At 37.0% G+C, this 22,543-nt stretch overlaps 2 protein-coding genes across 2 annotated transcripts; one reads left to right on the forward strand and one right to left on the reverse strand.

The window, feature by feature from the left end:
* Window positions 1–7,369: 7,369 nt before the first annotated feature.
* On the forward strand, window positions 7,370–11,675 carry LOC120111654 (receptor protein kinase TMK1-like). Its single transcript, XM_039129372.2, has 2 exons — window positions 7,370–9,785; window positions 10,950–11,675. Exons 1-2 carry the CDS (start codon window positions 7,538–7,540, stop codon window positions 11,459–11,461), a joined length of 2,760 nt encoding a protein of 919 aa, XP_038985300.1. The 5' UTR covers window positions 7,370–7,537; the 3' UTR covers window positions 11,462–11,675.
* Window positions 11,676–16,349: 4,674 nt separating this feature from the next.
* LOC120111655 (ARM repeat superfamily protein) lies at window positions 16,350–20,395 on the reverse strand. The gene has a single exon (XM_039129373.2). The coding sequence runs from the start codon at window positions 20,256–20,258 to the stop codon at window positions 18,918–18,920; it is 1,341 nt and encodes a 446-aa protein (XP_038985301.1). The 5' UTR covers window positions 20,259–20,395; the 3' UTR covers window positions 16,350–18,917.
* Window positions 20,396–22,543: the final 2,148 nt, after the last annotated feature.

Genomic DNA, 22,543 nt, shown 5'->3' on the forward strand with positions numbered 1-22,543 from the left:
GTCAGAATTACCAAAATGCTCCCATTCCAACTTCTCTTGGCTTTACCATGGAGGGTATTTTCGTCAATGTGGAGATGAGGAGTTCACCCCTTGGGGAGTTAGGCCGAGTTGGAGAGGAGCGCGGTGACATGAGAGCAGGTCAGAATGACTAAATTGCCCTCGTACTTTCTTGCACTGAAGCGTGGGCCGACAGTGTTCGGGCTACGAGGTAGCGTTGGGTTGACGAGTAATAAAGTGGGACTGATTTGTCATTAAGGTAAAAACTGATAGGAAATGGGCCCATTTGTAATAAATATGGTCTTGCTCGCGGGTGAGCATGAGGCGAACTGCGCCAACGAGGTTTCGCCATATGGCCACACAAGCCATGTCAGCATAAGTCAAGAGAAGAGTTCACCCTCGGCCCCTCCAACCATTGCCCCGGCTGCCACCTCCCTTGCCAACCTCGAGGGCGGAGGGCGGCGTCCTGCCGCTACTCGCCGTCCTCCACGCCAATGTCGCCTTCCTCATCATCGCAAGCCTCGCTGACGCCCCAATGCACCTTTACAACTGTCTCGCCGCCCTCGTCGCATGGATGGCCGCCCATGACCCCATTGCCAAAGAGGCGCTCGCCGGCGAGAATGCCATCCGCCCCCTCGTCTCCCTCCTTGATGCCTTCTCAATTCCAAGAAGGCTAGGGTTTTCTCATCAGGAAGAGCGGAGCAAGCAGAGCGCTAATGTTGTTCGCTTGGCTTTGTGGCAAAATCTCACTGGCATGGTGCAAGGTATAATTTGGATGGCTATCATAATAGCCAATTTAATTTTAAAATTTTTTGCATGAATACCTTTCTAAATATCAAATTTTGTATGAATATTCTTCTAAAATTGATATTTACATGTATACCCTCGTAAAACTCTGTTATTGTACAAATGTCCGTAATATAACGATTATTCTAATGGTATTACGAAAAATCATATTTATATTAATTAAAAATAAAATAAAATTTTAAAATTACACTATTGTCCTTGTCTTCTTTTCTTGCTATCGGGATCACGATCTATTTGTATATCTATTCATTAAGGGTATTTTAGTTATTTTATTTTGAAATTGTTAATTTTTTAATGTCGTTAGATAGTATGGGTACATATGCAAAAACAAAAATAAAAAAAATAATAGAATGATAAAACAAGTGTTTTACGAAAGTATGCATGCAAATATCAATTTTGAAAAAATATTTATGTAAAATCTTATTTTTAGAATGGTATTCATGCAAAAAAAAAAACTCTTAAATTTATGTTTTATTAAGAAAGATGACCAAGAGACAAGTAGGGCCTTAAAAAGGTCAAGTCGGACCATATATGCTTGACTCTGATCCAATTTTATGTTCAAGCCATGATTTTAGACCGTACCCATTCCATCAACTAATTAGGTTAAGTATGCTTTGGTCCATGGAAAAGATTTTAGATCAGATTAATCATTTGGATCAAGCATGAACCACATCCAACTTGAAATGTTCAGAGTCATGTGATACCGAGTTGGATCAAGTTTGCAGTTTGAGTCAAAACTTCTAATTATTCTTTTATAACTAAAATATAATAACTAATAATTCAATATAAAAGTACTAAAATTTTAAATAAAATAAAAAAATCAACTAAAACTTGAACTTTCATTCAAAATTTTTTAATTTTATCAAAGTAATTAATCATTCTAAAGTTTATGAACTATGATTTTTTTAAAATATATAGTGATATGCTTGGGAGCATTATAAATAAGAAATCACCAAAGCAAATAATAAAATTTGAATGTTTAAGTATAATTAAATGGGAATAAATGAGAGAAGATGTGGTTGTTGAAATGAAAAAGGGAAATTAGTTAAATAAGAATTCATTTGATGCATTAGAAAAAATATTTGGATCAGGTGGAATTGAGTTCGAGTTCGAATCAGGTTGAAAAAGACAAGATCCATACTTAGTCTGGTCAAACTTTTGAACTCGACCCAACCCATGAGTATTCAAATACAGATCGGGTCAGGGCCAAATTGGGGACTCGACCCATTTGTAACTCTAGAGACAAGCATAATGTCTGAGTTATCGTTATGAGGCAAGTGGATAGCTATGATTGTCCACTTATTTGAAGCATTATTTGATTTAGCTATTCAAAGCTTCTCCTACGATCTAGGATTTGTTTGGAGTAGCCATCTTGTAAATTGCTAGATATTTAAATAACTATGTAAGATTTATACGTAAGGATCTAGTTTAATGATGGGAAATGATTATAAGTGCACCCCTAGGGAAGAAAGAAAGTGGGGAGATAGATGGCAAAGATTAGGAGAGGTAAAAGTTTTCCTATGACTTCTCAAATTCTAACCTAATCCTAAGAGATTTTTTCTATGATTTCTTATCTGAATTTTGGAATAGAGAAGGAGGTATTTATAGGGAGAGATGAGGGATCGTAGGGTTAGGATTAGATGAGAGGTAAGGCTGTCCTAAATCTTAAGTCTAGGAACCTAAGGCTAGTAGTAAAGAAATGATATAAGAGAATCACCAGACTCGATGTGGACCATTTTAACTACTACGGATAGGGCTGGACAGATTTTAGGAGTAAGATCCACCATATCAGAAAGCCAAATCGCGTATTAAAATTTTGAAGGATATAACATAGTCATAAGATGCCCAATTGAGGTTTTCTTTTTTTTATTGAATAACTTTTCATGATCTACGATGCAGCACCAATCTCTAAAAGAGATTAAAATGGGTTGAAATTCCATCATCTGAGTCTCGAAATGGGTTTGTTAAACCAAAATTTTTTTTTTTAGAAAAGATCTTGATCGAGCATATCTCCTAACTCGAGAAGAATTAGGTAGAGTAATAGAAGGCAAAGTTGATATAGGAGTCGAGATATACCTCTTGTAGAATTTTAGTTTTTTTATGTTTATTTTTACTAGTCATATTTATTTTTAGAAAGTTAGTTCTATTTGAACTAAGACAAGAATCCGATTCGAATTGTACGACGATAGACCTTACTACTATTATTAATTGTACCTAAATTTTGATTTATTAATTGAATCATCAATTAATCAATAAAAAAAGAGCATCTAAACTCTCTTTTCATGAATTTTTTATTTTTTTATTATTTTTTTTGCGAGATTTGAGTTGAGTATGTTGATAGAATTCTTTCTTGTTTCTAATCAAATTAAACTAGTATTAGAGCCTCGGTCCTTTACATCTATGGAAGTCTTAGTTTGTAGTCTAGATGCACGAGCAATTGTAGATGGGAGAATGGATATCAATGCTTGAAGTATGTTGAAGGATAAAGACAAATCTAGCTCTTAGTTCTACTTCAAAGGATGATGAAATAAAGAGATGTTGCATACATTTAGAAGAGAAAATTGCCTACTATGAGATCATATCTCGATTGGTGATGCCTTCAACATAAACACTAGCAGGTCCTATAGTGAAATTGTCTCTTACATCTGGGGATGAGAATTTACAATCTAACAAAGAAAAGCAAGGCCAAAAACCATCCTCAAGTAAAACTAAATAGTTTAGTTGTGAGGTAGGAAAGTAAGCATTATCCCACCTACAATTTTGATTTAGCAGAATCTAAGTCTCCTAAATATGAGGAGTCCTAATCTAGGAGATTCATCAAATTTGATATGGTTTACTTTGGCTACTATAGGTAGGGTTGGACAGAATTTTGGAGGAAGATTCATCATATCGGAAAGTTGAATTGTATGCCAAAATTTCAGAGGCATAACTTAGTCATATGATATCTGATTAAGATATTTTTTTTTCACATTGGATAACCTTTCGAGATCTATGGCATAGTACCAACATCTAAAAACAATTGAGATGAGCTGAAATTCTATGATTTGGGCTTCAAAACGAGTCGGCCAAAATAAATATTTCTTTTTTAAAAAAATTCTATTTGTAGGAAAGTCTTTAAGTGTATCTTCCAATTCAAGAGAAATTGGTCAGAGCAACAATAGAAAAAGTTAATGTAGGAGTCGAGATTTACTTTCTATTAGATTTTAGTTTTTTTTAATATTTATTTCTACTACTCATATTTATATTTGAAAAGTTAGTTTTATTTGAACTAGAAGAAAAATCTGATCTAAATTGTGTAAGAGTGGACCATACTACTATTGTAAATAGAGGCCATGTACCTCATTTTTGATTCATCAATTGATCAATAAAAGAAAAGGTAACATAAACTCTACTTTCGTCAATTTTTTATATTTTTTAATTTTTTTTGAGAGATTTAAGCTCAGTGGGTTGACAAAAATTCTTTCTTCTCTCTAATTGGATCAAAGATTAAGTGACTTAATCTTATTAGCTAAAAAGTTTGAAGGGAGATTGGTGAGATGGCATAAATGTGGGTTGAGATGACAGAAGATTATTCTTTAGGAGGGCTAGGATTGTCTAGAGTGGGAAGAGATTAGTTGAAGGGCTAAGATTCAATCCTTAAGTGTTTAAGGGTTATGATGAATTTAAGATGGCAAGATTCTATTGGCTAGAGAATATGAAGTGAGGATTGAAGATGTAGATGATAGATATTTGAGGAGGGTGTATTTGTGTGATTCTATTTTTTGTAAGGCTGGGATTAAAAGAAAGAAGAGAGGGCTAGCATTAAGGGAGAGATTTTGATCTAAGGGTGATGAGGGAAGCTAGATAGAGAAATTTGATTGGATCTTCTCCTATGCACATGTGTAGGCTCACTCTGAATGGGATAGAAAGCAACAACAAATAGATGGTTTGTTATGGTGAAGTATTTATTAAAGTTGGAAGTTTTGTTTATTCTCTCCTTGATACTAACAATAATTATCAATCCAAAATGTTGTTGAGACATATTCAAAGTACATCAACCAACAAATATTTATTATTTTAGGCTTAGTATAAATAATGGAGTCTTGTTTGGTAATGTGTACCTTGGATTGGTAATACATGTGTTTATACCTCATCTCAATAATCTAGCTTATGTTCCTAAGCAAGTGCCATGCATATTAAGTTCAATCGAATGAAAGCAGGTGAGAATCATGTAACTTTTGCTAAGTCTAGATAAAGTTCGGCTATGAAAATTATGGAAAGGAAAAAACCTAGGCAGAATGATAGAATATAGTCATAATTATGAGGATAAGCAAATCGAAAGATCAAGTCCTGACCATGAAAGATGGCCAATAGAAGACCGAGACGATCACACCGATCCTAGATTTCTAAGAATAGAGGATTATATTGTAGGTTGAATAAGAGAGATAGCCAACATATGCTATGTAAGGATAAGTTAAACACTGATATAGCATTACTATTGGTCTAGTAGTTACAGAATGATCGTGCTTGTATGCATACATGGTAAGAAGATAGTTGGTAGAAATTACTAGAATATGGAAAGCAACTGTTGGAGTAGACAATTATTATATTTGAGAGTAGCTCTTATGTATTAGTATAATAAGTATAATTATACTGTATAAAATTTTTTTTGACAATAAGTCCAATCAATTTATTTTATCTTTATCTTTAGCTTAGTCTTTTATTCTAGGCATAACCTAGATTATCTATTGTAGCTCAATGCAACACCCTTGCCTTGCACCCCTATTCATTTCTATCTCTTTTGAACGATGGTATGACAGTGATAAAAGTTTTTGAAAATCAATGTATGTAGATTTGTTCTATACTATCCTCCTTTCGACCTATATCTTTTCGATTAGGCCAATGGTGGTGCACTCATCCTGACCTTGCCAAGGCTAGCTTGATGATCCATCCTCTGCCTTGAAAAATTGAATTTTCTAGGGATCAAAATCTCGGAACTAGATGGAAAGGGTGGCGACATGGTAGCACACTTCCAAGAAAAAAATCATATAATAGTGGTAACATCTTGAATATGTAGAAACCATTATACTACAACGATTGTATATTTTAGGCTGGTATAAAATTTGTAAATTGTTGCAAATACGAATATGCTCCATTTGCTTTTGATTATAGAACTATCCTTTTTCTTGTGCACCATTCTTTTATCTTACAGAATAAACTTACTCTCAAAGAGTTAATCTTGGATCATATGTATACATGGACTGAGGTTGCTTTCAGTATTTTATACATTTCTCTGTAGCACCATTGGCTATTTTTGGATGATTTTAATTGTTGGTGATACAAATGTCAAAAAAATTATAAAATTTAAACAAGAATACTAGGCTATTTGGAGAGGCCACAATTTGAATTTGAGTTCAATTTGAGCTTATTTGCTATAATTCTAGAAATAGCTAGATTAATTGACATCATGAAGAGGTGATATTGGAGGTCAAATAGAGAAAAATTGGCTTGGGTTAGTGAACTAACCTAAATGAACTGAATTAGACAAACCAATTCAAGTGAAATTAGCAGAGTTAGCGAAATTGTGCTTAATTGAACCCAAAATTGATCAATTGGGATTGGTATTATGTTGGAGAGCAGATGAATTGTGTTTAGAATGAAGCATAATAAGAGAATTAAATTGGAAGATGGTGATGTGCATCCCAGTTAGGGGAAACCACTCTATTGATGCAGTTGAGTGCAATTTGGTTCGATCAAGTATGCAATTGATTAAATAAAGGCAAGGTATTTACCAATTTGAAGCTAAATTGAAGGGGAGAAAGGTAAGTTAGTGAGATGAAGATTCATTGAAATCAAGAAATTTTGTTCAAATTCCTTCTCACTAGTTTTTGAGCCTAAAAGTTTTAAAAGAAATGTTCGGTGGTATCTATGATAAAAACATTTTAATCTATAAAATCGACAACTTCAACTCACAAAAAAATCATCGTGATATTTCAAACTTCCATAAATGCACTCTAAAATAGTTTGCAAATATTTAGTATGTACTTGTTGTCCACATAAATATTTTTTTATAAGTAATTTTGATGCCAAGCATATGAAAGAAAAGATCGTTATCTTATTATGGCTTTTAGCAATTGGATCCTAGGAGAGGTAGACCGGGGACAAATTTATAGCCCTAGCTTTTTTTTTTTTCTATACACTAAATTATAGCCCTTTATGTTAAAAATATTTATGACAATATAATCCGGTTGACAAATCATGAAATCTTTGCAAATAACCAATTGATTTGCCCTGTCATTTTCCCTTTCCTTAAAATTTCCTTATAAATTTATTTAAAAAAGAGTATTCAAATATAACAAAATCAAATGAGTAATACTGCGGGGAGTTGCTTATAGGATTTCTATGAACCATGTACCAAACGTCAAAGCGTCTCCAAGTCAAATCCCAAGCGTCAAAATAGCTTTCTTATCATGAAAGGTAAGTATATTGACATGCATATCCTGCCCCTTTTTTAATTCATTGAATGGTGATACAGTAGAAGGTATGAGATATATAAGGCAAAAGGAACGTCGAAATAATTACCAGAATAGGACACGCTCGCTGCGGCCTTGCCACCTTCCTTTCCTTAAACCCCTCCCCTCCGAATTCCCGAAGGTCTCCTCGGCTCTGTCCGTCGATCGCATTCGAAACCCTAAATTCCCCTCCCCTCCCAAATCCATCTCCGTTCCCGTCACCTCCCTTCCTCCTTCCTACGATGGAGGTGCAGCCTCACTTTCTCCGCCGCCACCAGCACCACAACCACCCCTCCGTTCTAATCGTTCTCATCGCCGCCGTCCTCCTCTCCGCCGGCCGCTTGGCGGCGGCCCAAACCGACGCCGGCGACGCGGCCACAATGCGGACCCTCGCCAAGGCTCTTGATCCGTCCGGAAAGCTCAACTGGTCGGCCTCCTCCGACCCCTGCACCAGCTGGGGCGGCGTCCGCTGCACCAGCGGCCGCGTCACCGGCGTCCTAGTCAGCAACAGTGGCATCTCCGGCTCCCTCCCGCCGGACGTCCGCAACCTCTCCGCCCTCACCCGCCTCGAGCTCATGATCAACAAACTGTCCGGTCCTCTCCCCTCGCTCGCCGGCCTCGGCGCTCTTACCACCCTCTTCCTGGCCAACAATAGCTTCTCCTCCATCCCGGAAGACTTCTTCTCCGGCCTCAACTCCCTCACCAACGTCTACCTCGACACCAACCCCCTCGCCTCCTGGACGATCCCATCATCACTCCGCACCGCCTCCGGCCTTGTCAACTTCTCCGCCAACGGCGTCAACCTCACCGGCACCATACCGGACTTCCTCGGCACCGGCTTCCCGAGTTTTTACCACCTGGCCCTCGCCGGCAATAACCTCACAGGCCCGATTCCGTCGAGCTTCGGCGCCTCCCCGCTCAACTCCCTGTGGCTCAACAACCAGAAGGGAAGCGGCCTCTCGGGCCGCATCGATGTCATCCAGAACATGACAAATCTCAAGCTGCTCTATCTTATGTCCAATTCCTTCTCCGGCCCGATTCCCGATCTCTCCCGCCTCGAAAACCTCTATGATTTGGATCTCCGGGACAACCAGCTCACCGGCCCCGTGCCGAGCTCGCTGACTTCGCTCAAATCTCTTAAGAGAGTCGTCTTGACCAATAATCTTCTTCAAGGGCAGGTGCCTGTCTTCCCCAATACGGTGGAGGTGGAACTGGATGCAGATACTGAGAGATTCTGCCTCACGAACGGCACCGCCTGCGATCCCCGGGTGAATGTTTTGCTCTCCATTGCCAAGTCCTTTTACTATCCAACGTACCTGGCCAACCAGTGGAAAGGGAATGATCCGTGCAATGGTTTTACGGGCATTACGTGCGATCCGAGTGGTAACATCACCTCCGTCGTATTGCAGAAATTGGCTTTCAACGGTACGATCTCGCCGGATTTTCAGTTGCTGCCTAAGCTGCAGAAGCTGATTCTCTCCGGTAATAATCTAACCGGCACTATTCCATCGGAGCTTACCAATTTGAAGTATCTCCAGTTATTGGATGTTTCTAATAATGCCCTGTGGGGGAAGGTTCCAAGTTTTGGTGGAAATGTTTCGGTGAACACGGATGGGAACCCGAATATCGGAAAGGATACTGGGAATGGTGGCACTCCAGGTACGAATTCTCCAAATTCTGGGAATTCTGGTGATGGTGGAAGAAAGAAGTCCACAGGAGTTATCATGGGCTCCATCGTTGCCGCAGTATGTGGTGCTCTCTTCATCGGGTTTTTAGGATTTTGGTGTTGGAAGAGAAAGAAGCACATTAAAGTTCAGAAGACTAATGATATGGTGATAGACCTAAAGCATTCCGGTTCCGATACCCAGTTGTCGAAGGTCGACAGTGGACTGATTATAGCTGAGCCAGGGAGCATGGTTGTTTCAATACAATTACTAAGGGAGGTTACAAACAACTTCAGTGAGGTTAATATCTTAGGTCGTGGAGGGTTCGGGACAGTCTATAAGGGGGAGCTCCATGATGGCTCCATGATCGCAGTGAAGCGAATGGAGACTGGAGTGATGGGGTCGAAGGGTCTGAATGAGTTCAAGTCAGAAATTTCGGTCCTTACCAAGGTCCGGCATCGGAATCTGGTCTCCCTTCTTGGCTACTGCTTGGAAGAAAACGAGAGGATTTTGGTTTATGAGCACATGCCTCAGGGTACGCTCAGTCACCATCTTTTTGATTGGATGGAATTGGAATTGAAGCCGTTGGAATGGAAAAAGAGATTGACCATTGCTTTGGATGTTGCACGCGGTGTTGAGTATCTACACAGTCTGGCTAATCAGACCTTCATACACAGGGATTTGAAGCCCTCCAACATTCTGCTTGGAGATAATATGAGAGCTAAGGTTGCTGATTTTGGGTTAGTTCGACTTGCACCGGAAGATAACCGTTCCATTGAAACAAGGCTTGCGGGAACTTTTGGGTACCTTGCACCAGAGTATGCAGGTATGTTTTCATTGTACTACTTGTTTATATCTTATTTTTTTTGGTGCTTAATGATTGAATAGAAGTATCTTAATTCTCCATTAAAGACAATTATGTTAATTTTGGTGTTTCGACCTTCCATTCAGCTTTTAGAAAATGGTTTACTATTTGCTTAGTACCACATTGATGCATGTTGCAGAGGAACATTCTTACGTGCCCTGCACCTCTAATGGATGATTTGTTGAAGTGAAATGCTTATTAAAGTTGAAGGTTTGTTTATTTGATCAATGATATCGACAATATATTATCAACCCATATTGTTGTTGTAATCCCATCTCAAGTGCATCAACAAGCAACTGCATATTGTTTTAAGTTCAGTTTAAACAATTGTGTCCTGTTCATGACTATGTTCCTTAGGGTGGAGATACAGGGCAACCCAATTTGAAGGAAAAATCTTTTTACAGTGATAACATCTTCGACATTTAGAAATTATTACGCTATTATGACAGTAAATCACCAACTGATGAATATGTCTGCAAAGTGAACAAAAAACTAGGAAAGGTATGAGAATTTGATAAATTGTTACAGATATGAATCTAGTTCATTTGGTTTTGACCATAGAAGATACATCTTCATTTTTCTTTTGTATTTTGTGCACAGCTTGCAGTTGTATCTGATTATGTAACATACTTGCTGTGAGAAAGTGTATGTCTCAGATTGTGTGTATGAATGAAATGACGATGCTTGAGTGTTCTATCTATCTGTTTATGGCATAGTTCTTCCTAGAGCAATGGTTGACTGTGAAAAATGGACTAAACAACTATGCCATCGTAGGATAAAAGTGACTTGAAGTTCTGAATCATGTAACTTTTATGTAATCTTCCATCTCAATTGATTTTGTTGCTTATGCATTCTTGCCTTCGAGTTTTAATAGTTAATAACAACCAGCTCTTACGTTTTTCATCCTAAACCATAAATTAACTTGACCGGTTTGAAGTTGTGGCCTGTAATATTGGTTTATAGGTTTAATTCATGAATGGATTAGGTGTCTAAACCAAATTTTGAAAAGTTTCCTCACTATTCTTGCTTCTATATATATATATATATTTTATTTTATTTTTTCAAATGTGAAAATTTGTTTAATGTGAGTCGCAATGCCAATTGACGGTCTCATCTTCTGATCAGTGATGGGGCGTGTAACCACCAAAGCTGATGTTTTTAGCTTCGGAGTGATACTCATGGAGCTGATCACGAGTAGGAAAGCAATTGTCACTACCCAGCCAGAGGAGAGCATGCATTTGGCGACTTGGTTCCGGAGGATGCACCTCAACAAAGATGCCTTCCAGAAGGCCATTGACCCAAATATCATTCTTGACGAGGAGACCTTGGAGAGCATAAAGACAGTTGCTAACTTGGCTGGCCACTGCACTATGAGAGAACCCTATCAGAGGCCTGACATGGCATATGCTGTCAATGTCCTGTCCTCGCTTGCTGAAATCTGGAAGCCAACCGATGCTTACTCTGATGATGGTTATGGAATCGACCTTGAAACTCCATTACCAGAGGTGCTTAAGAAGTGGCAGGAATCCACAGAAAGTAGCCAAATGGATGGCACCATGCCATTGCCATATATTCCTAGTTCTGAGAACTCCCAGAGTAGCTTTGCAGGAACCTTAACCTCAGCAAATGCAAGATAGTTTAATAAAAGAGGATGTAGTTGAAAAGCCTGTTGTGTGGCTTGTTCATTTCCTATCCTAGCTTGAGTTTGGAAGTCTCGTTTCTTCTTTTCCTTTATACAGTCTCTGATCTTAGTTTTACCTTTTAGTTTTTACTCCTTAATAAGCTTGATTCCTTTTCTTATTTTTCTTTTTGCAAGTTTAGTTAATGGAAAAAAAGCTTTACTTTAAAAAACTGTGGTTTCCTACTTCATGATTTCGGTTTGTTGATATCCAAATGATTCCACCGCATTGTTTGGTAAATATCATTTCCTGCATGTGTTCAGGTATTTGTTTGAAGTTTGGTAAATATATTTTTAACATTTTTTTGATAATATAGCTTGATCTATATATTGATGAGGAAAAGTCACTACTCTTTTTTTTTTCATCATCGACGTGATTGAGACAAACTATGAAATATCTTAACATATATCTGCATCTTCCTTTGATGAATGTTTTTAGACTGATCATTAACAGGTGGGACTAGCACTTCGGACAGGGCCTTTGCTGAAGCATTAGGTGGATAAGTTTAATGAGGGGTGGACATGCATTTAGGACTTACTGTTTGCATCACAACAGCTGGTCATATGCACACCTGACATTTTACCCCCTATAGTTAGATACATATTTTACTTGCTATAATCAAAACTTTCTTTTTCTTTTGTTGATTTATCTTTCTTTACATCCTGCTCGAAACTTTGGTAATGAATGAACTTCTCTATCTGTGCTCTTGAAAGCAAGTTTAACCATTTTCTTTTGAGACAGAGCTCCATTTATGGGATCTCGTCAAAACAAATTTCAAGCCATCAAAGTGTCTTCATACTAAAACACCTTTTATCTACACCCTTGTTCTACTGTACTATATAATGTGTCACAACTTCTCTGGCAAAAGCAGCGATCTGCATGTGATGCACACACAACTAAGGAAGCTACATCAATTCTAAAACAAGCATGATGCCTCAAATATCACATTAGGGATGTGTGGAATGGTGCCTCTGCTATCAGAAGTAGCATGTGGTTCACCTCATTGGGTTATTCAAGTGGCAGGGTGATGTGCAGAGGGGTTTCCTGATGAAGAGAATAGCAGCACTGGGAATTTATTATTGGCTTCTTTGGAAGTGGTAATGGTGAGAAGAAAGGGAAGTCATTGAGTATTCAGCTTAAAAGCATATTGTTACATATTGAAAGCATTGGACTGAAAAAAGAGAAGTCTCTACTCTCTACCAGCTCTTGGTATGGCCCACGCAAGTTGTGGTTGAACCTCATTTAGGGATAATTGATGAACATAATGCCTGGTGATCCAAGAAGATCATCGAACATGTTTTGGACCAGTTCAGCCATATTGGGCTGGTCTAGGCAAGGTTTGGAAGCAAGCTCCACCAAATACAAGATTGAATTGCAAACATGAACTTCTGAGGACCGTGGCTTTCCCATTTGACATCCAATTAAGGTACTTTCTTCTTCAAATGGGTAATTTTTCGAGTGATCGCCCCAAGGAGTTCATTGCATACTGTTGATGTAGAGTTTTCATGATATATAGATCTCTAAAAGGGATATCAATGTTTCTATTTTGGATAACATTTTGATCTGGCATACCTTCCAATCTCGGAGGAACTAAGCAATGTGAAAGAAAAAAGCAAAATTAATGTTGAACTCGAGATCCAGTTCTAGGATGATTTTATTCTTAACATGATTTTTTAATTAGTCAGGTTATTATTTCAGAAAATTTTATCCTCTTTTGACTAGAAAAGGAATTCATCTTGGATTTAGGAGACATGAATCTCATTAGTATAAATAGAAGCATTTCAACATAGTTTTATTATTAACATTAATGAAAGGGCTAAGAACCTTTTTTTCAAATATCACTAATGAAAGGGCTAAGAACCTTATTTTATAATATCTTAATATTCTTACTTATTTTACTATAAGAGATTTGAGTTAAAGGGGGTTATAAAAAAAAAATTCTCGCTACTCTTGATTAGATCGCTTGAATGTATATTTAGATAGTTATAGAAGCTGCAATGAAAGGAAAAATGCTTATCACATACAAACTGGCATCTAATAAATAGGTGATCAGATAACTATAAAATAGAAGCAGCAAAGAGAATTAGCCATCTAATATGCTGAAGTAGCCTCAGATAACTCAATTGTCCCTCTAATCTGCCTTCATTTTCTGAACTGTGGTTAGCCAGCTGGTAAGCAACCTGATTGGGTTCCTGGTTGGAGCTAGGGGAAAGCTTCAGCTATGCAAGTGAACATGCACAACTTAACATGTCAGGAAGTGGTTGATGTTGACTATTGGTTATTGTGCCAACATTGATGCAACATATATGTCTGTCATCGAGTCACATTTAGGGCTGGATGTCAATTGAATTGACTCAATTCCAATCCGAAACCAATCTGAAATAATTTGGTCCAATTTGAATTGAAATTATTTGGATTAGGCCTGGATTTAGAAACATGACCTATTTCTGATTTGGATTCTTATATTCCCAGTGAAATTGAACAAAATTGATTCAAAATTAGTGATATTACATATTTCAAAACCTTCCTTGGATATGAGAAAAAAGTCTTCTTTCTATAATATAATTTGTTAATAATTTAAATTGTTGATTATAATTATGTGCAGTTATCAATCAAATCTTATATAGAATATTTTTTTTTATTATAATGTTAACATGTTGCTTGCTATTATTTTATTACATAATATGTTTGTGTTATAATTAGATAAGCAACTAATATATGTTTACCATGTTTGGTTATGAAATTAATATCAAGTCCGATCAAGATCCAGCCGGAAGAGAATTGGCTTAGGTATGGATTCAATTTTTGACCTCATTTAATTATAAATTGGATGTTGGTTGTGCCCATCCCAAATCCAAGCTGACCGAAATAGCTACCTAGAGTTAACTTTGGTCCTTTTTGGTAATTCTTATGTTTTCTAGTTATGTGAAAAATCCAAGGAGAACAATGAACTAGATGAGATGCACCATGAAACTCTTCTGTTTTTTTTATTAAAGTCAATTGTAAAATATTTAGCACTTTTGGAAGCAAAATTTTATTGCCTTCAAAAATTAGTAAAGATAAAAGCAAGGGATAGAAAAAAATTTGTAAGGATGTTTTTTTCAACATGAAGCTCCATGTGATAATTTTACTAATATGTACATAAATGAAAACACAAAAAGAACAATGGCTGCAAGCCCTTAGCAAATGGAATGAGAAAGTATACTTGAAATGTCAAGTGTATGGGTTTACTGGCATTAACATACCCCTTACTTTTGTACGTTGCTCCATCCAAATGAGTAGATGAATTCATGTTGCCAATAAAATTGACTTTGAGGTTATGGAGGGGAGGGATGATCCAGAAGGATCACCAAACTTATTCTGGAGCATTTTGGCAACTTCAAACAGATATAGACAGGATTCAAGAGCAAAATACACTATATTAGATAACAATTCATGCATCAAAACTTCCACAAGGCATAACACTCAAATATTGGTCCGCTTTTGGTGGTTCTTTGTTTTTTTTTTTAAAAAAATGGGTAATTTCAAGATCTAGATGTAGTGACTAGCTATGAGTGCATCAAGCTCTAGATGATTTCGTTTCTCTAAAATACCCGATCAAACGAAATTTTATGTTTCTAGTAATCTTTAGCCTAGTCATATCATCCAATCAAGGAGGGATTAGGTGATGTAATAATAGATAAAATTGATATATGAGTCTAGTTCTAGCTCCAAGGTGATTTTTCCTACTAGTTACTCTTTTAAGAAACCTCTAATTTCTTTTAACTAGAAGAAGAATTCAAGCAGGATTTGGGGAATTAAATCTCACTAGTAAAAATTAGTGGAATTGTAATAAGTTCGATAATTCAATAATGGAAAAAGAATGGTTAGAGCGCTCTACTTTCACAATTTTATTAACTGTATATTATTTTTTGTAAAAGCTTTGCAATGAGCGGATAGGACTTGCTTCCCACTCTATCCGAATGGATCAATTTTGTATGGATATTCCTATCTGTGGAATTTGAGATTATAGACTCATGGGAAACACAAAAAACAGGGAAGAAGAGCTCCCAATTATCAAAATTAATCGAAGGACGGAGACGAGGATGGCTTCCATCTCCATGGTAGATGATGATGTGAATAGATTTTAGATGTCTTCACAATCTAAAGGAGAAGATCAATTAACTCATAGAGATCGTGATTTAATTGATGCATTCAACTCTGCCACCACAATTCCTATCACAAGATTGTCTTGAACATTGTTGATGATCAATTATTTAATAAAGCAAAGGATCAACATGTAAGTACCCGAAATCCTCCTCTTCAACCTTTCAGAATGTGCCCATAAAGAAAGAGAAGAGTGATTTTTTTATCATTTCATATACAATACAAAATATTTTATCTAGTTATAAATTATAAAATATATTTGATTAGATAAGTTCATATTTTTTCTTTTTCCTCTTACATAAATACAATATTATATCTAATGGAAACTTTCAAGATTGATCATAACTATTCATCAAACAACCCTTCTTGAAATAAATCACTTGTACTTGATGGACGATCACATAATTCATGCTCCCCCTCATCTGCATTACAAGTGCATGAGATTTTTTTTGTTTAAAATAAATACTTATTCTAATATTTTTGAAATTTAAGAAATATTATCATTATTGAATATTAGGACCATGTTATTTCCAATATCCGAAATTTTTTTTAACAAACAAATCCATAAATGCAATAAATATTTTAAATATTTAATTTATATAAAGTAATATATATATCTTTATAATTTATGCAAAATACCCTGACCCTTTTCTCAACTGGATAATTGGTCATACTCCTTTGTTCCTACTTAAAACCAATCTTCTACTTTTATGGTAATAAATTTTGCATAAACCCAATTTGGTACCAGTTTTTTCCTATTTTTATTTTTAAAAGTAAAAAATATGAAATCCGATGAGTAAAAGCTCGGCAGAAGTTCAAGATATAATCCACTACAGTTCCTTCAGATAAATACAATCAATATTAAGTGAAGTTCAAGGCCATGGAATACCTCATCCATTGCATAGTATAACTTGCCCAAACATCATACTTTTTGACTTTCAAAAATTTAAATCTTTTATAGAGAATTGTTGGAGTTTTAATTTAAAAAAGATTTAAATTTTAAAAATAAACCAACATTATCCCTTAAAATTTTAGTTGGTTTAAATATTTTAAAATACCTTCTATTTTTTTTAGTCCCACATCGGATATGTGAAAATAAGACCTCTTGCTTAAATGGAAATCGGACTTTGAGCAGGAACCCGAATGTAGAGGTGAATCATGTTCTTAGGAAAATGCACCTCATACACTTTGATCTAGGCAAGATCTTTTTAATTTTTTTAAGTTTTTGCTTTATAATATTTTCTTTTATAATATTGCTTTTGGAAAATATAAATTAATATACAAATTAGCAACAGTAATTTCTAGATGTAAATTCCGCCGACAATAAATCCCATATGGTAGGACCTATCTCTCCATCACATGGTCCTTCTTAATTGAGGTTAGTTGTTAAACCGGTTATTAACTAGTCGTCTTATCCTCCATTAAAACATTAGAGAAATACAGAGTTTGCTTGTATGCAGCAAGCACTCCAAACCATTCTCCTTTTAACAAGGGAATTTGACAGCCAGTCTTCAAGTTTCAGCTGTTAATCCCTCACTCCAGAGTCCAGCCACAGCAGTGTCAGCCAGCCGGGCATTCCTTCCACCTGATAATAATCTTGAGCTGGATCCGTGGGCAAAAGAACACCAAATGGCGTCAGATGCAATCCCTTGGAGTTGAACAAGTCCTCTCCTGACTCAGTTGGTTCCCAGTCCATAGTTAGCTGTTGAATGAGGAAGGAATCAGGCGCCGTCCTTTGTGGTGCTGACTAAGCCAAATACCGACCGAACGCGTTGACCACTGCTTGCTGTCTTACTGTGGTTCCAACCGACCACGTAAAACTTGCTTAGATGTAACATGTTAGAAGTTCAACATTTGAATTGGTCATATATTTGTAATCACATACATTGTTTCAAACTTCGACTATCTTAGCAAAGGTACAAGGACGACCAGAATGCTGAAAGAGACTGGTGTTATACAAGAAATTATAGTGCAAAATTAGGAGTAGCTATCATTTTTCATTGTAAGGAGCATGGTGTAGAAGAACCAGAATTTGATTAAATTTATGAAATGATAACAAGGAGGTGAAGGGGATAACCTCAGAGGAATTCAATTGAAAGCAGAAAAAGAAGCAAGGAAAGAAAATATAAAGAAAAATATTTTGGACTAGTTATATATCAATTTGTTTGTTGGTTTTAATATTAATAAGTTTCCAAAAAATCTATAATAATAAGAGAGAGAAGAAAAAAGTGCCAAGAAAATATTAGCTAAGATCTGGAAGCCATATCTGCTGCGATCTTGCAAAAATATTAGTTTAGATCCACCCAGACAATAACTAGGACTGCATGTTTTATTTTAACTTGTGTTGGCGAGTGCTAGATATCATTACAAAATGACCAAGATGATGATAACTATAGTTTTTTCAGAATAATGAGGATAACTGTAATTAGCCCAGCTAGGATCCAACTTTCCAGCATCTGAAATTTGGTTCAGAAATCAAATGTCTTGGTAATCTAGATATTCAAGTAACAACTTTTACTCCAGGCTTAGCAATTTTTGGCCTCCATTGCCATCAGAAAATTAAGAATTAGAATGAAGGGAGAAGGACTACTTTTCTTCCGGCTATTCAAATTAACATTTGATATGTTTGTTTCCTTGTGCTATTCTGTTTAATCTATGACACTTAATTGGCATTGAATGATAAAGATAATATATGGGTAAAATGATTAGACTGAAAGAGAAAAATTTTAGAAATAGTTCAGAATTATTAATACGACTAAAACAAAAACCCTTGGTAGAAGTAATTTTGATCATGCACAAGTGCATGTGGGATGCGAACAGTACAAGAAACAGCGACAGCAGCAACAGTCATAATAATAATAATAATAATAATAATAATAATAAAAGTTTATGATCAAAAATCAGAACAATCAGAAGAAAACTAATGTTAGTAACCTTTATATTAATCATTAAATTTGGATAATAATTTGATTAGAATCATTATGTTGTTGAGTAATCCATCAATAGTGATTGAATTATCATGTAATTCAGAAATTGTGACTATGGCTATAACAAGGCAAGCTATTAGTTCTATATGCCATAGATCGTAGAATCACTACAATAGCACCATTGTTTAAAGACATCACAAACCATTTTACTTTGCAGGAAACAATGGATTTATTTGTATTCTCTAACAAAACAATCTGTGTATCTTTGTCCACTGAATATTCACAAAATCTAAAAAGTCTACATGTTCTCTCTTTTCCTCCTGTATCAATCATGTGAAAGATTAGAAGGGTCTCTTTAGTCCTTTCAAATCCACAGTTTCAATGCATTCCCCTCTTCCCCTGAAGCCATTCAAAAGCTTCAACAGCTCGCTTGCCTTCCCTTTGGTTGCACCAGTGCATCCCACCTGCAGTAGGAGCAGCAGCTTCTGAAATGCCCCCACTTGCAGAGCCTCCACCAAGCATCCTTCCCCTTCTCTCTCCCCTCTTTCCTGGTTGTAACTCCGGCAGAGCTTCCACAGGGCCGAGACGGCAAACTCGGTGGCCATGTCCGAAACCCGAAACATCTTCTTAACCAAGACGGGCATGGCCAGTGAATGATCATAAGCTGTATCTCTGGCTTTCTTGCACTTAAGAACTCCATCAAGGACCGCAAGGGCCTTCTCGCACATACTCTTATCGGAATCAACAAGGATCTCTAGAAGAAGGGAGACCAACCCCATCTCCACAAACTTCATGGCCGCCTTCTCGCCCCTCGAGGAAAGCAAATAGAAGGTAACCACCAAAGAGGCCTTTGTTGTTTGAGGTGAAATGGGCTTCTCGATGAGCTTGACCAATGCTTCGATCAATCCTTCGGTCTCTGCCACGACATTGATGCGGTCGGTATCGAACGAAGAGACGAGCTCTTTTAGCATCAAGACAGCGTTAAGCCTTCCTGCCAAATCTCTGGAATTTAAGATCGAGACGAAGGATTTCAGAGACTCCGGTGATCCAAGCTGCCGGCGAGCCACCTCATCAAGTGGAGAGAAAGCAGCCAGCGCCGACAGGATCTCCTCCAATACTCCTGAGGTTGAGCTCTCAAGAGATCCTGCAGCCAATTCGCTGAAAGAGGCAGAGAGGACACGGCCAGCACCACCCGAGACGATGCACCGCCGGTTCCGCTCGCTCTCCCTCCCCAAAGCTTTGATCTTTCCCACCAACTCTCGGCACCGGGCATGGTCTCCCCGCCGGCTGGCTGAAGCGATCTCCGATAGCAGCTCCGCTACCTGAGCCGGACTCGCCGGGATCCTCGGCGTGGGTATTCTTTCCACGCCTAACGAGCGATTCGCGACGCACCAATCTTGTATCATCCTCCTTAGCGAGTGGTTGGGAATGAGGTCTTCGCTCTTTAGCACCATGTTGGTGACCGGGCATGTCTGGTTCCCATGCTCGAACCATGTCTCGATGCTCTGTCGATCGTAGGTGATTCCGGTGGACACGGTCACCGGATCCTTCATGAGGTCCAGCGATATCGGGCAGCGGAAATGCGTCGGGATCGATGGCTCCATGAACGGATTCCCGACGGGGCTCCTCTTGACGAAGGGGATCTTCTGGCCGCGTTTCAGGGCCCTCCAAGTTGTGGCCATGGTAAGACAGCGAGAAGAAGAGAAAGGGAGGCTATGAAGGAGCTAGAATGGAACAAGATGGATTCAGAGGACTCGGACTTGGGATGAGGATGAGGAGGAAGAGAGCAAAGGGGTATTTGTATATGTGCGAGAGAGGATTTAGACTTTGGAGGAGAATGGGAACCGGGAGAAGTCTCAAATAGCGTTGTAAACGCGGAAGGGTTCAAAGGATGGAGCAGAGGCCGAAGCTTTGAATTTTGACCGTTGAACGTTGTGAGCCGCGGAAACGGTATAAGGTCTTGAATATTTTATTATTTTTGTAAAGAGTCGGTAAGGAGTTTAAATGCGAGTTGCAAATTTGACCCGCGCTTGACCAAGCCAGAGTCAACCAGTCGGTGGTCATCCAGGCATGCACAAATTTTGAAGATGATCTTATGGTGCATATCGGTACATAATTTCGCCAATAAATCTATAGTTAAGGTAAAGATTTAGCATTATTATTGATGGTTCCAAAATAAATACAGTTAGGTTCAATATAAACCTTTTAAGCTTTTTTGAAATAGCAATTTTAGCTTATGCATGCATATGCATGCGTATATACATACAGGCAGGATCTATGATATTTATATTGATTGCAAACCAAAGATGAGTATTTTTCTATTTGACAATATAATATTATTTTTCAGTTTGATCTATAGTTTAGAAATATTTAAATTAGATGAAATTTATTATATAAATATATTTAGAATATTTAAATCGAAATTGGTGATTTGAAAGTATAAATTATATAATTCATGCCATAAATTGCTACTATTCTTTTCTTTTTGGGCCAGCTTGATGTATGGGCAAGACAGATCCAAATAAAAAATTAGTTTTCAAATATTTTATATATTTTAGATCATGATCAATAATATGCTGATTTTCTTTTCTTTGGATGTAATAATATGCTAATTTTCATTCTGAATGATCATTCATTATTTTTGAATAAAAAGTATTTGGCACCAAATACTTTCAAGTGCATCTCTTGAGTCTATGCAATTTCATATTTGTACATACTTTTATGGAAAAATTATAGTGACACTCTCTCAATTTTGGTCATTTTTTTAGAGGTAATCTATTAGCTATATATATGAAAAATAGGTATCTAATATCAATTGCTATTTCCAATACCACTATCTAATTAATATCAAAACTTTGGTAGACTAGTAGAAAATGCCGAGCTGGATAGGCCAACAGCCTGATTCCTATAGGATATATCTACAAGATTATCCAACGAATCCCTAAGTCGGCCAAACCTAATAGGCCTAATTTTGTGAGATGTACAGCCAAACTCGATGCGGATAAAGTTGGATTGAATTAGGCCAGCATGATTAACATGCACCACGCTAGGAGACGACGGTCGGGTTGTCATGTTGATGAGCTCAAATTTAGCCACTGGTATACAGCTGAGGTCGCGTTGTTCATTTCTCATCTAACCAATTTGATTGAGCTGTACTGGTCTTCCCTCATGAGTTGTTTTAATGGTGGCAAAGAAAATTGGGCCAAGTTAGATACAGATTAGAAAAATAGCCTCAAGTTGTAGTTTTCTATGTGACTTGGACATTGTTTTTGAATGGCATTGCATGTCTAGTGAATGGCATATATTCTATTCTTTTCATTTTAAAAAAGTCAATATCAACTAATTATAATAAATTAGTCTTAATATTGCATCAATTGAGATTAGGTGGTTACATACTAATGCATGATATTTTGAAGAAATCATAACCGACCACTTGTCATTCATATGGGAAGTCATGCAAGAGCTTCTATATCGCTCTTGTACAAATTCATTGTCCAATGAGAGATGGTTCTTGAAGAAATTTACTGGTAGTTATTGTCCAAAGGGTCATTGTTTGTTTAGCTATTTTATTTAACATAAAAGGATGAAGAGGACTTCATTGGGCTATCACAATAACAAAACCATATATGGTCATGTATCAGGGGGCTCTTAGTCATGTATTTTTGATATAGCATTTAGTATTTGTCTCTTGCTCTAGTGTTTATCATGCTTGGTCTTTCTCAAATGATCTTGTAGTCATTCATTTTCCTTAAATGAAAAGGTCTTCTCATTCAGATGACATTCAAGAGCTCCTAATGAGAACATGATAATTTTAAAACATAAAATATTTTGAATGTAAATGGAAGGCATGTTTAGGTTCTTGGTTCAAGGTTTGCTTGCGAATCCATTTAAAAGGCTTAAAAATAAACATGTAGATCATAGGAGAAATGAAAATTCCCCACACTAGGGGGTTAGAAGGTAAGTAAGA

This window comes from Phoenix dactylifera, chromosome 5, assembly GCF_051530095.1.
Source record: "Phoenix dactylifera cultivar Ajwa chromosome 5, Ajwa_hap1_PhDact_Kaust_v1.1, whole genome shotgun sequence".
Lineage (NCBI taxonomy): Eukaryota > Viridiplantae > Streptophyta > Magnoliopsida > Arecales > Arecaceae > Phoenix > Phoenix dactylifera.